We start from the raw sequence: 15193 nt of genomic DNA on the forward strand, positions 1-15193 counted from the left end.
AAAGACTAAAAATGCATGAAGCATATAGCTCAAAACCTCGAGAAATGTATTCAATTAAGCTACAAAAATTCTTGTGTGGATTAAAGCAATCTGGACAAATGTAGTATAACTGTCTAAGTGAATATCTTTTGAAGGAAGGATATACTAACGATTCAATTTGTCCATGTGTTTTCATTAAGAAAACAAATTCTGGTTTTGCTATAATCGCAGTTTATATTGATGATTTAAAAGACTCTTGAAGAGTTGACAGAAACAATAAATTATTTAAAAAATAAATTTAAAATGAAAGATTTGGGAGAACAAAATTTTGTCTCGACCTACAAATCGAACATTTATTTGAAGGAACTTTTATTCATCAGCCAACTTATATTGAAAAGATATTAAAATATTTTAATATAGATAAATCTCATCCAATGAGTTCTCCTATGATTATTAGAAACCTGGATGTGAAAAAGAACTCTTTCCGTTCTCGGAAAGATGGTAAAGAAATACTTACTCCGGAGGTAGCATATCTTAGTGCTATTGGAGCATTAATATATCTTGCTAATTGTACAAGATTTGATATAATATTTTCTATGAATTTGCTAGCAAGATATAGTTCCTCACCGACTCAAAAATATTAGAATGGTGTGAAATAAGTTTTCCGTTATTTTTGTGGTACATCAGATATGAGCTTATTTTGTCCACAAAACTCGAAGTCATAATTAATTTGATATGCAGATGTTGGACATTTATCTGATCCATATAAAGCTCAATCACAAACTAGTTACTTGTTTACATATGGCGTTCTACTAAGCAAACTCTAATTGCCATATCATCTAATCATATTGAAATGTACGAGGTTAGTAGAGAATGCATATGGTTGAGATCTATGATCCAACATATCATACAAATATATGATCTCCCATTTGATAGAAAAGCCCAACAGTGCTATATGAAGATAATGCTGCTTGTATTGCCCAACTTAAAGGAGGATATATTAAAGGAGATAAAACCAAACACATTTTGCCAAAGTTCTTTTTCACTCACGAGCTTAAAAAATAAGGTGTTTTAGATGTTAATCAAATTCAATCTATTGATAATTTGGCATATATTTATTTACAAAAGCACTCCCTACAACAACATTTGAGAAGTTGGTGAACAAAATTGCCATGCGCCGACTAAGAGATCTTTGTTAGAATTCATGTTTCAACAAGGGAGAGATTTTGATGCACTGTACTCTTTTTTCCCTTAGCTTAGGTTTTGTCCTATTGGGTTTTCCTAGCAAGGTTTTTAATGAGGCAGTGTTATGGTGCAAACTTCTACATGAATAATGTACTCTTTTTCCTTTATTAAGATTTTTTTTCTACATGGTTTTTCTTAGTAAGGTTTTAACGAGGCATATTCATTATAATAGACATCCAATGAGAGTGTTATGATAATATTAAAGTGTTTGGATTATACTGGATGTCTATCATTATATCTACAGATAGATTTTCTTATCTTAATAGAATTCTATCTCTGTAACTCTTTACACCTATAAATAGGTATTACAATCAATGGAATGACATATACATACATAAAAAAAATATACAGAAAAATCACTCTCTCTTTTCTCTTTATTCTTCTTATTATTCTTGATTTTCTTTGTTCTTGTTTTTTATTCTACAATACTCCTTGTTCTTATTCTTTATTTTACAACAAATTGTATAATTTATCTTTCGAAAAATTTAAAGATAGAGTAACAATATAAATCCGAGTCCATGCGTTCCTCATCCTTTTGGACAATTAGTTTTGATATAAAAAGAATGTTTAAATTTAGTGCTTCATTTCGACTAAAGAATTCTAAGTTCTATGAATTTAATCAAAATTTGTAAATTTTAAATTCATAATTAGTAAAATTAACAAATTTTAAGGATTTCGTTATTTAAATTCTTTAATTAAAAATCGAGGTGCTTATAAATTGCCTCACCCAAGTCCCATATCGTATTGGTAAAGTACAAGCACACGAAAACCAAACCAAGAAATTATCCTCCTGAAAGGCAAGAATTCTAGTCAACAACAATTAAACCCTTATTTAGGAACTAAGGATGCGTTTGATTCAAAGTTGGAATAACAATGGGAATGAGAATGGAGAGGAATAGGAATAGAAATGATTATGGTTTATATATTATTTGATTGAGTAAGGAATGAAAAATCAAATTCATTTATGGTTGATACTGATAATAATACTTAATTATAGTTAAAAAAAGTAACAATATTTAATTTATAATTATTATATGTAATAAATATATAAAAATAATGAATAAATGAATGATAAAATTATTTTTTATTTATTTGACCATTTATAATTGATTTGATTTAATTCCTATAAGAATGAACTTTTCATTGGGGTAATTTCATCATAATTTCGGAATAATTTTGCTGAACTAAACACCAAGAATGAGAATCACTCATTTCCCTTCTCATTCCCACTCTATTTCTTAACGAACCAAGTAAAATACTAATTGTAAAACCTTTTTGATATTATTTACAGTCTATATCGTGAACACGAAAAACCTGCTTTAAATTTGTAATATATAGTGAACCTACAAAATACATGCTACATAGTTAATTTGCCTCGAGAAAAATAATTTCTTTGATTAGCTTTCACAGCAGAAAAATGTAAAAGTAAGAGTCCAATAAGAAAAATCACCCTATTTGAAGATGCCAAGGGAAGTTTCAGGTGGTCGAATGTGTCCTTACTGAACCTGAGATCCTGCAAAGTACATACTTAGCTTCACTTTCACAGCAGAAGAAAGAAAAAGAAAGAGACTAGTAAGGAAATTTACCTTATCTCAAGATGTCAAAAGCAGTTTCAGACCGTCGAAAAAGAGAATTATTCCCAAAGCAAAGGATTTCTGTTCGAAAATACTGAACCTTGCCTGATTCGGCAACCGAACGATCGAACCAAATAATTTCTTAACATTTATTGAATGGAAAGGATCAAATGTCATATAATATAACAGAGAATGCACCAGCTTCTCCTTGTATAGTTTGAAGATAAAAACAATTTATCTAATCCCTAGTACTTACCGAAGGTCAAAGAATATCACCTTCTCCAATCCATCAAACAGTTCAGCCTTGTCGAAGAAATAATCATTCTGACAAACTATGAGTTAAATGCACAAGTAAATAACTCCAGTGTATATATAGATATTTTTATGCTTATCAGATAAGTACTAACTGTACAACAAATATCTATGAGCCTTCAAGGGGAAACTTAACGACACAAGCCATCACTTCTGAGTCTATCCTCTTTCTACAATAATATATTCTGCATTAACTTTTAAGCATAATTTGATAGTTTTTAACAATGATAGATCATATGCTGCTACAGACAGGACAGGGGCATGCAATTTCTTCCTGCAGTATGTACAATCTTGTCATCAAGCCTCCAAGATATCAAAGCCACCTGAAACACATGGGGTATAAGTTTGAAAACGATAATTGTTGAGATTACTTGATATTTAATGATGAGCAAAGTTTGTGTTTTCTCCACACAAGATGAACTTAAAACTGGAAGCAACTTCAAAAGAAATCTAATTCTAATAGCCACCAGGCTGGAACTGAAAAGAGAATAACAATCCTCCAAAATAAACAGAGGAGATTTGAAAAATAGGTAGGCTATCATAGAAGCACCATTAATTCTACTAATCAATGTAGAAGCATCTAAGCTAAAGTGGAGGCTTTGTATCAGGAAACCAGAAGAGAACGGAAAAAGACACATTATGTCTTCTTAGAACCCAGCAATTCTTAAAATGATAGGAGGGCCTTGTTAATACCTTGATATAAAGTCAAGTGAAACAAGTCTCGGGTAAGGAAAAGAAATATTTTGTCTCTTTTCAGCGTTTCTCATACAGATAAGTCCTAAGTTTACAAGACTATTCATTTATCTTTGAAATTTATTATGCTGTCCGTTGCTTGTCAACTCAAAAGTCATTTTTTCTTGTTGGTACGTTTAGTTGAAATTTATAAAAAATAATTATTTAATTTAAAAATATATTTAAAAAAAATAAAATATAAATAATAAAATTAAAAAAATTTAATATTAAAATTTTATTATAAAATTTATTTAAATATTTTATTTATTTATTTATTAAAATTTAATTTAGTTATAGTCAATCTTACACAAAATTTAATTATATAGAATTATGAGTTAGTTTTTATTTTATTTAAAGCATATAAACCATATATTTACAAATAAATTTTATAAGCAAGCAACGTTCATGTCATGAGTAACCTTTTACTAGATTATTCTTCCCTAAATCTCAGCAAAAGTAAAAAAAGAAAAATGGACAGGAGCAAGCTGTGAAGTCAAATGTTCTAATACCTATTTGAATAAAAGCTAAGGAGATGGGCTCTCATCATCAGAACTTGAATAATCAATCCGTCTTCCTGCAATGGCAGGAAATAATTGCTGGCGACGATTATCTGAGTTTTGACGGTTATCAAGGGAAGCTGAAGATTCTGGAGCCTCCTTCTTGGAAGTCTTCTTTGGCCTTGCTGCTCTGTCATCTCTGACATCTTTACATGCCTTATCTACCATTATCAAGAAATCGCGTACAACTGTGAACAAGCGTAAACCTTCATTCTTTCCTGCATTCCCATGAAAATAGTCTGCGGTGCTCTGTACCAGAGTCATTATCCTCTTCTCTTCTTCTGATATCCATGAGACTTCAGAGTCTGCACGATCCACAAAACTAGCCAGTGCTTGATAAAATTTACTATCTTGTTCCAAACTCTTCAAGTCAGAATCAAGAAAAGCTTTAGCTCTTATCATTGATTGCGTAAGCTTGGACACTGAAGATGATAAGATATCAGCATCTATTGCCGCTGCCTTTCTAACATCTTCTAATTCAGTGCTCAAACCTGAGATCATCTTAAGACCAAGGTTGCGATAGTGTTCTACAGCCTCCTGGCTGGTATCATCAATAGAATCATCAGACTTTACACTACAATGACTCTGGCTTGTTCTTGCTGCACGGACAGCACGTATACCTTCAGAGCGGATAATCTCCTGAACAACAAAGTGTAGAAGTGTAGTCTTGCCATCTGTCCCCTTAACATCAGAGAGTTTCAAGAGTGTGTCAAGCTTAAAAGCCTGTGCACCACCGCGGTATGTACCATCATTCATTCGATTACCCGTTTTCAGAACTGCTTCTAATAGTTTTAAAAATAGCCTGCTGTTTCTGAGCTTGTCACTCGCCACCTGTCATTCAGAAGGGAGATAGTTTCACGGCCACAAATTTGGAGCAAGAACTTGATATATTTTCATACAAATACTCAAGGATATAATTATCCTAGCCCAAATATCAGGAGAACACGCCAAGCCCTGACCCTCAACTCAGAGGAGAACCTGAACAATTTAGTAAACCAAGGAATTCCTTGTACTGGAATGTTAAACAGTGAAAAGCTTCATAACTGATATCTCACCTCAAGAGTTGCAAGGGACTCCTTGAGTGTTGACAGTTCTTCCTGAAGAGAACTCATGAATAGCAATGATTCCATCCGTTTAAAAGCAAATGGTAGTTCGACCAAGATTTTGAGGAAACGCTCTGCAGGGCCTAGCTGAGAAATATCACCCGTGAATAACCTGAGCTTCAATTCTTCTTCTGATGTTGGTGCCATCTTCAGCAAAGTTTGGAGGAGCTCTGCTGGAAGTTCAGTACCTAATTCAATAGGTGAATATGTAAGCTATTCATTCCCTGAGGAAAAGTCAAATTTAAAAACTGCCAACAAACTAAGTCCGAGGATCTGCCAACTTTCACATACATAGATGGAAGGAGAGATTAAATTCTCAATGAATAACTTAAAATTTCTATTAAAGTTTCATTTGGGTTCCTACCATTTCAATTCAATATCTTCGAGATATTTTGCTCTTTTGGAATATCCAGAAGAATAACCATGATAACAAGCATTGATTTTATCATCCATTCACTAATGACAGGCATCGCAGTAGATGGAAAGGGGAGGAAGAGAGAAAAATATGAAAGAAAGATGCCAATTAAATGAGAATCACATGCCACCAGTTATAGGACTTAATTACATGGGCTGGAGATTAACAAGAGAAAGAAATTAAGTCACCTTCTCGTAGGGCATCAAGAACTTCTTCTGTAGTCACATTTAATGCGCGTAGAAGAATTGATAAGTTTTGTGCTTTCCTGGTATCAATGATTTGTATATACTGGAATGAAGGTTCAGCTGAATCTCTTCTGCGGTCATTCTTCCCGTTAGCAGTAGCATTATAACCAAATAATGACTCTATCATCTCCTCATTGAACCTGGAAATTTGAAGGATTTAATATAACACATATCAAAGTGTGGTGAACTTTAAACTTTAATGAGTAGATTTCTTGTCTTACTGGAATGATCCAGAACTAATCTCATGCCAGACCATAGAATGATCAGGGCTGGCCATGACCTTATCCCAGAAGAATGGCTTTAACTTGGCCTTTGTAGAACCAGATTCACTATCATCATCTGTCTTGGCAGAATCACTGAGTCCCCGACGATGTGGCACGGGAGGAGAAGGCTTTGCCTTGGCCTTTGGTGGAGGAGCGGGTGGAGGACGAGCAGCTTTTGGTGGTGGTGGGGGACGGGGAGCAGGAGGAGGAGGAGGTGCAGGAGGTTGAGGAGGTGGAGGAGCTGGTCTTCCAGGAGGAAGTTTTAGAGGAGGAAATACTTCTCCATTTGATGATGGCGCCTCAACTAATAAGGGACCATGATTTCCATTCTTCATAGACATATTACTCTTCAAAGACATAGTCTTTCCACTGCTAGAACTGAAATCCTTGTAAATGGAATTTCCAAAACCAGAAGAATTCTGTGAAGAACCTGAAAGATATAAAAATTAATTAAATTTTAACATGCTTAAAAAATTGATGTTTTTAATAAATCAATCACAAAACAGAAAGGTCCTAAAAAGGCATACTAGTAGAGAAATCACTTAAGTGGAGAAGAGGCCTGTCATCTCTTTGTCTATCTCGAGATCCAATTCTGTTGTTTCTACCCCTAAAGTATAACCAGCAGCAGAAGAGTGCAGCAACAAAACAAAATGTTGCAATTGCAGTTGCAACAACAGCAATGAAAACTTCGTTTCGAATGCCATAGCGGGTATGTGGTTTTTTAAGTTTATGAGCATGTGATTTTGGTGGAGAATGTTTATGATTTGCATGTGACGAAGGTACGGGAGGAGATTTATCTGTGTGTTGCTGCTGATGTTCACCTAACTTCTTTTGAAAAAGTGGATGAGTTGGAGGGATCAATGATAGAAAGCTGGCGAGTGCTGGATCATACTCTGGAGTTGCCGCAGCACGTTTCGAAGCTAGGGATGGAGAAGGGACTGGTTTTATGTGTGGATGAGAGTCGCCTATTAGATATCTTCTAGGAGAACTTGACCAATGAAGAGGCCACTGAAAACACTTGATGAACCGGTCAAAGGGACTAGCCCCTTGGACAGAAGAACCAGAATATAAGATTTCCTTCCTCAAACAATTTAAAAATTCTTGTTTCAAATGGGATGGTAGAACACTGATAACTTCATGTATGCATATTGATTTTGACTTGGTAGATATGTGCTGAAGCAAACAAAAGTCAAAACCTATAAAGCAATCTTTCTTGTCTGTCAATTCTTTGCTGCAATGGATCCATGCCAGCTCTTCCTGTATGTAGAATGTTTAATCAAATTCTAAAGCTAAGAGAAATCAAACCAATATCCTATATTCAAAATAAGGATCATACAATCCCACTTTATTTTTGAAGATTTTCATTTGCTGATATCAAAAGGACATGTATTTCAATTAAAGTTCTTAATCAGATGAAGCACAAGCTTCCTTCATGAAAGAGATTGCAAGAACCATCCGACTCTGCTGTCTGCATATATAGCCGACGACAATATATAACACTAGGCCTTGTAGAAACTACAAGTCAAATTTTTTTTTATTTTGAGTAGCACCAAGAGCATGACGCTATCAGTTGCTTATTCTTGAGTTATCTATAAAACCTGTCTCACTTAGAAATGTTCAATCACTATTTCTTAAATCAACAATGGAGAGAAACCAGTTGCTAGTAATATTCTCATCATTGGCAAGAGTGTACAAGCCTAGCACAACAAAGCTCAATATGTGTCTTGCTTTAGGAACTTCTAACATGAAGTTACTATGAAAAACAGAACGATAATTTAGACAAAAAGAAATAGAAAATATATATCCCGATTGTGTCTACCAAAGTCATCAAGGAAACAATGTAAACAGGCTTCAAACAGCATGCAAATGATTTCTTTTGTTAAACATTGTTTGCTCTAAAGCTAATAAAACATGCTTTACCTAATTAACACCCCAGCTGAAATATTGCCTATTTATTTTAGCAATGCCTTTTCATGATATCAGAGACATAATGAGAAACCAGCCATGGCCAATATTGAAAGGAAGGAAGGGGTAGACCATCTCCTAATAAGTAGCACCAGCCATTTATCAAAAAGATATGTTTAATGCATTGCTAAATACTTTGCCTCCGTTCTTTCCTCCTTAGCTAAAAAATCAAGAAATGAAGACAAAATTATATATATAAAAAAAAAAAAGGTTAATGTCAATTTAAATGGCAATGAGAAACATTGAGAAGATCATGGGAAACAGAACTCAGAAAACATGGTTTGGAACGCGGTCCTACTCTAAACATCATTTGCCAAATTAGAAGGCAACTGGCCCTGTTCTAGACATCCTGACAGCTAAAAACAAAAAAAAAAAAAAATTTAAAGAAAAAACTGGTTAACAAGCATATATGAATACATCTTGAAAATATTAAATATAACATATAAAAAAAATTAAAAGAATGCAAAGGGTTTTAACTTTTGCTACGTATTCTTCGTGTAAAAGCTTAAAAAGAAAAGAGGAAAGATTTACGTACAATTTGTTTAATTATCTGAGGAGAGCAATTTTCAAAGAGCATCTCTCCTTTCCTCATGCCTTGTATTCTCTCGGTAGCCAGCGTGCAAAGCAGAATCATCAACCAATATGCAGCTTTTCTTAATTCCATTGCCTTTCAAATAATCACCCCATTCGCAAAATTGCCTTCTCATTATATCATCAAAATTTGAGAATGTCTTTACAATTTTATTACATATAAAATTCAGTATCCAATACACAAAATATAAATTTATCTCGAGGAAAAACCAAAAAGAATTGTCACTCGAAACACAAATACCCTTTTAATTTTTACAGCCATTTACAAATTTGCCAGTTTTGTTAATGAATTACACAAAAACCATAGCAAAACGTTTTTCAATCTCAACAACTCATAAATTAATATTGAAAAATAAGGATAAGTCGTGTAATAACTAGATCAAAGCTACGATGAGTCTTTAAAAATGGTAATATCAATGACATATATGAATGCATGCAGAAATATATTTTTTCTCAAAAGAAAAGAAATAATTGAAATCTGATTGAAAGATAAATGGAAAAAAGAAAAGAAAAAAAAAAGTTGAAAATTCAAAAAATGTTTTCACAATAAAGATTTGTCTTTTGAGATTTCTGCTTGGTAGAATGTTTTCTGGTTTTTCGGGGGGTCATGAGAGAGAAGTTTGACGCCTAAATAGACACGGAGAAGAACAATGCGAGACATCCATTATGGTTTTCATATTCTCTTTTCTCTTTTTTATTTCTTTTCTTTTTCTCTTTTTAGTGTCGGTCCTGTCGAATGATGTCCTAATCCGCCTATAATAACATGAAATTCTCCTTATTTATTATTTCCCACAATGGACACTTTCTGTAAAACTTTTTTTATTACATTCGGCCAAATTGTAAGGATTTAAGTGTCAGTTTTGCCCCTTAACTTGTAAGTGAGGTCCAATTTACCTCAAATTAACTTTGTTAGCCATTTCATCCACAATATCTAGAGAAATAGCCAATATGCCTCTTACTTATACATCGATAAAAAGGACAAAAAATTCTATTGAGATAAAAAAATTATAATGAAATTTCAAGATAAAAATTAAAATTTAAAAGAAAAAATATTGTTTCTTTCTTTCCCCATTTCTACATTTTTCATTTTTTATTATTCTCTCTTCCATTAAATTCAATTAAGCTTTCTTCCATCTCTGTTCCCTTTCAATTACTGTAAAACACTAATGTCGTCGCCAATTATTTCACCAATGAACACTAATGTACTGATTTATCTGACTCTTTTTTTTTCTTTTTCAATATTTTCTCTAATTTTGTTGACATTTTCCATTGAAATATTTTAAGCGTCTATAATTTCATTAATTTTATATTATGAGAAAAAATTATCATCAAGATGAAAGAAAACATATTAAAAGTCTAGGTTAAGAAAAAAAATTAAATTATGTTTTTTATATTTTTAATATAGCTCACCTGCCCCTAGAATAGTTTTTATAAACTTCGAATAAATAGACAAGTTTACTAAATGTGTGAAATAATTGGATCAAGAAAATTAATTTAAAATGAATTGGAACTCACTTATCAACTAAATAAATTGATACTTAAACAAACTTTAAGGTAAGACTGTAACTGAAACGTCTAATTCATGCTCATAATAATATCTAGAAAGAAGTACAAAAACATATCTTGTCTTACAGCTTTTATATTTAAAGGACTATGATTTTTGGTAACAAAGAATTATCTTATATTTTTATTTTTCTGGCATTTTAACACCTTATTACCTGTTATTATTATTATTTTATAATGAAATATCAACTTCCAATAATAAACAAATTTTGTACCATTAAATCTATTATTAGTATACTCTTAAAAACATTCTAATTTTCTTTTAAAAATTATCTTTTTTTATTTCTAAAAAAATTAAAATAATTCTATTTATCATGAGTTGAATGTAAAAAAAGAATTATATGATACTTTTTTTTGAAAAGGAACTACTGTGCTTTAAGTGTAAAAGGGTCAAACCACAAGCCATATATATATATATTGAGACAAAATATTTTTAGATGTATATCACTATTTTGGTATATATAATTTTTTTTTGACATATGTATTTATTTCTGACATATAAGATTTATGTGTAATTTTATAATTTTTTACATTAATAAGTTATTTTTTTAATTAAAAAAAGATCCTAATCCTACAAAATAATATTTTATTTTTTAAAATATTAATTAATTAATTAATTAATTTCGTAATTATATAATGATTCATAATCCTAAGAAGTATCATATTAATTACACATACACACACACAAATATATATATATATATATATATATATATATATATATATATAAATCAAGATATCTGTTTTAATATGTGTACTTATTTTTTTTATATATAATTTTTGATAAATGTATTTATTTTTGACATATAAGTATATAAGTAATGTATTAGTCTATAATTTTTATATTTATCATATAATTAATATATTAACTAATAAGTTATTTTTATTAAATAATAATTTAATCTTAAAAAATAGTATTTTAATTATGTTTTTAATATTATATTAACTATTCGACTGTATTATGATTTCTAATCCTAAAAGTCAACCTATCAATAATATTTATAGGGTTTAATAATGTATACAATTAATAAATTATTAATAAATATTTTAAAATTATTTTATATTCATTACATTAATAAAATTGTAAGATATTAGAAATTTTATTAAGACATTTGAAATATCTCTAATTGTTATTATATTTTAAAAAAGTATGAATAATATCAAAATATTAAAGATTCTATCATTTTTTTCATAAATTCAGTGCACATTGTTATTTATAATCGAAATAAAAAAATTCAGTTCATGTTATTATTTATAATCAAAATAATAATAAGAGAAAAAAGGAGTTTAAAAGCATATTAAGATGTTGTACCTTGAGAATGGGGGGTAGAATTGGTGACTATGAATCACATAAAATATTTGAAGTATAAAACACAAGATGACACTTGAGAATTCCACGGTAATTAACTTGATTACAAGGTTTGGGTTTTAGCAAGTTCACCCAACATCTTGGTATTTTCATAGGCTGACACTAAATATCTTCCCTTAATGAACTAATCCTTCACTAAGTCCCTAACCCTTAAGTATTAATAGTTACTCAATAATCAATTCATTGTGTTTTTAATATCTAGGCTCATATAACAACCCTTTTAGCTTAGTTGAATTAAGAGATTCTACTTAATATACTATACAAGAAAAGAAATAAAGTATAGAAAGTTGAAAAATAAATTTATAGAAGTTTGGACATTAACAAATATACACACTCATATATTATATTATTATGAAGGGTATTTATAACCATACCAACTCTCAAAAGGACGTTACTAATAGCACATTGCTCACTTAATACAGACCTTCATAATTTGGCAAAAGTTTCTATTTACTTGGAAAGCGCTCTCGCGCTTTCTGAAGAGAATCGTTGGGACCCCAGCGGCTCCATACACGTGATACTGCAAAAGCAATTGTCTTTGTAACGGTCATTGACTCAACATTAATTGTAAAAAATCACCTTTATTCCATGGAGTGCCTTTGCACCTGCCTTTGACGCGTTCGCGGAATCTACTATCATTTCAATGTCTTTGCCTTGAATTAGGCTGCCCTTGCATTTCTAGAGCACCCTCTCGCTTTTGTGAATGAATACTTGTTGACTGCCAGGTGTCTTTAAGTGATTGGCATTCTGTCAGGGGTTCCTTATGTGGATGGTCTTGTTAACCATATGAATAGCATTGATAGGCTATTTTTTGTAGCTATAATCTAAGGCAGTGAACCTATCGATGCAGTCTAGCACTAATGGTGAGTATCAAGGTCGTATCCCTAGGGAAAGTGAAAGCCTAGAGTTACTACTTTGTTCTTTGTTATATTAGCCTAAAATGAATGATGAATAATTTCTAAATTTCCTAATAACTACAAGCTGAGTTCTAAGTGAGATGTAGGAATGAATGGATAAATGAAACAATCAAGACAAGAAAGCAAACCTAAAGAGAACCTAGACTAGTTGGCAATCAAATAAAAGATAACAGATTTATGAGTCCAATTATGCTACCTGCGGACGAATTCTTAATTGAATTTGGTTTCTCTCTTGACATAACCGAATTTCTAGACTCAAGAACCTAAAGTTGAAATCTCTTCCTAATAATTGATTCTTAAATTAGCATTAAGCTTTAATCTGCCTCTATTAAGCTTTGTTAATTCTTAATCTGGCTAGTTAATCATCCTTATCTCTAAGTGATTATTAACCAGTTCTTGCTATTCAAAATTCCAATTTCCAAATGGACTTCTCAATCACATAAAGCAATCTAAACACCACAATTCACAACATCTCATGAATAATGCATTATCTTATTAATACTGAAGCAAGAAGGATATAAAACTAAACTCAAAGAATCCAACAATTTAATATTAAGCCAACATAGTAAAGAAATCCCAATGGATTTAATCGATCTAGCTACACATGTTCATGTTTAAAACAACTAGGAAATTAATTACAATGAAAGAATAACGAAAATGAAACATGTACACCATTTTCTCTTGAATTGGATGAACAGCTCCAAATCTGAATCTGCACTATGATTGATCTCCCCAATTGCCTTTCGATTTGCTCCACTACTGTTTTGCACTCGGAACCTTGCAATTCTGGGGTTCTCACTCTCTGCAACTTTGTCCCAAACTCAGTACTCCGCAAAAACCGAACCAGCCGCCAAAACTCTCCTCCTGCCTTTCTTTCTTGCCCTAGCTCAAGAAATCACTTTCCTTATATAATTGTCCCAGCACGGCTGTGGTCAAGGCCGTGCTGAACCTTTAGATCTCACAAGTTAGGTTTTCTTCCTAGCCATGCCCCTGCCGGTGCTGTGCCATCACGGGTCGTGCTGGAGGCCGTGACAGCCTCGAAAATTGTGCCTAAAATGCCACATTTGAGGATCAAAGGCTAATGGTTGGTCAGGCCAGAGTCCAGGCCGTGCTGATCAGCACGGCCTTGACCTAGGCCGTGCTTAATATTTGACATGCGAGCCCTTATCCAATTTTGATGAATTCTCATCTGTTTTCGCATGTATTGATCTATAATTGTTCAAACACTGATGATGGTCCTATAAATTCTCATGAAATGCAAAAGAACACAAAACACGGGTGATTTTGGAATAAAAGCACAATAATTGCTAAGAAAATATACAATAATATGCAAGCAAATATGTGTAAAACTATGCATATCAAATCACCCCACACTTAAGCTATTGCTTGTCCTCAAGTAATTAACGACTCACCTCACAAAACTGCAGTCAGCAATTCCTTATAGTTTATGCCCCTAGTCCACAACAAATAGTATTCAACACATCTCAAAAGATACTCAATCATAAATCAAATTGCAAATCATTAACAGAGAATGGAAATAATATTAATGCTTGAATAACTTAAATGACAACTCAATATAAACATCACAAGCCAATGCCTCACAGTGATCACTCAAGTCACTCAAAGTATATATAAGGTGAAAAACAAATCCCTAAAAACAAATGTACAAAAAATCCGCTCACCATAAGCTTGCTCATAAATCATATCTTCGCTACTGTGAATAAGTAAATACCAAAATCAAAGGGTCTTTACCAAGGTTATAATGGGGCTAAGGTAAAGGTATGAAGATTTGGGAAAGAAGTATGAAAATGCTGGAATTCGTGCGATAAACAACAATATATGCTCAAGGGATTAAATGCCTAAAATACAAAAAGAATTATTCACTAAAATCCCTACTTCATAGAATAACGCTCGCAAATGCTCTAAATCCAATAAAGAGATAAATAATTAAAGAATTTTATTTATTTTCTTCTTTTTTTTTGAATAATAAACTAGCAGCTTATAAGCAAACTGCTGTATACAACTTAAATAACGTAAAGAATAAAAATACAGTTTGGATCGAAAGGAGCATCTAAAATATCAAAAAGACTTAGTGAATTTACTAACATAGCAATTGGCATTTTAATCCCATATAAGGGTGAGTAAATCACAAAAAGAAATTCCAGCATAAGGGTAGGGGAAAGACAAATGTACATAATGGTATAATTGAAGTGTATAAGTGTAAATTATGAAGAAAAGATTAAGGCTCAAAACTGGCTAACTAATGGAAACATAAAGGGGTAGGCTTTTGGCCAAATGTGGTGAATCCTAAATCGCCCAAATTATCTTATGGTATTCATAATATTCATGTAACTTCAACAAGC

The 15193-nt window shown here is 31.9% G+C and overlaps 1 protein-coding gene across 1 annotated transcript; it reads right to left on the minus strand.

The window, feature by feature from the left end:
- Positions 1-3142: 3142 nt before the first annotated feature.
- Positions 3143-9948, minus strand: LOC8277691 (formin-like protein 3). Its single transcript, XM_015717213.3, has 7 exons — positions 8926-9948; positions 6953-7682; positions 6384-6855; positions 6106-6302; positions 5455-5690; positions 4352-5230; positions 3143-3433 (listed from the first exon to the last, which is right to left on the minus strand). Exons 1-6 carry the CDS (start codon positions 9052-9054, stop codon positions 4367-4369), a joined length of 2628 nt encoding a protein of 875 aa, XP_015572699.1. The 5' UTR covers positions 9055-9948; the 3' UTR covers positions 3143-3433; positions 4352-4366.
- Between the last annotated feature and the right edge of the window lie 5245 nt (positions 9949-15193).

Source organism: Ricinus communis, chromosome 7 (assembly GCF_019578655.1).
Source record: "Ricinus communis isolate WT05 ecotype wild-type chromosome 7, ASM1957865v1, whole genome shotgun sequence".
In the NCBI taxonomy this organism is placed as follows: Eukaryota; Viridiplantae; Streptophyta; class Magnoliopsida; order Malpighiales; family Euphorbiaceae; genus Ricinus; species Ricinus communis.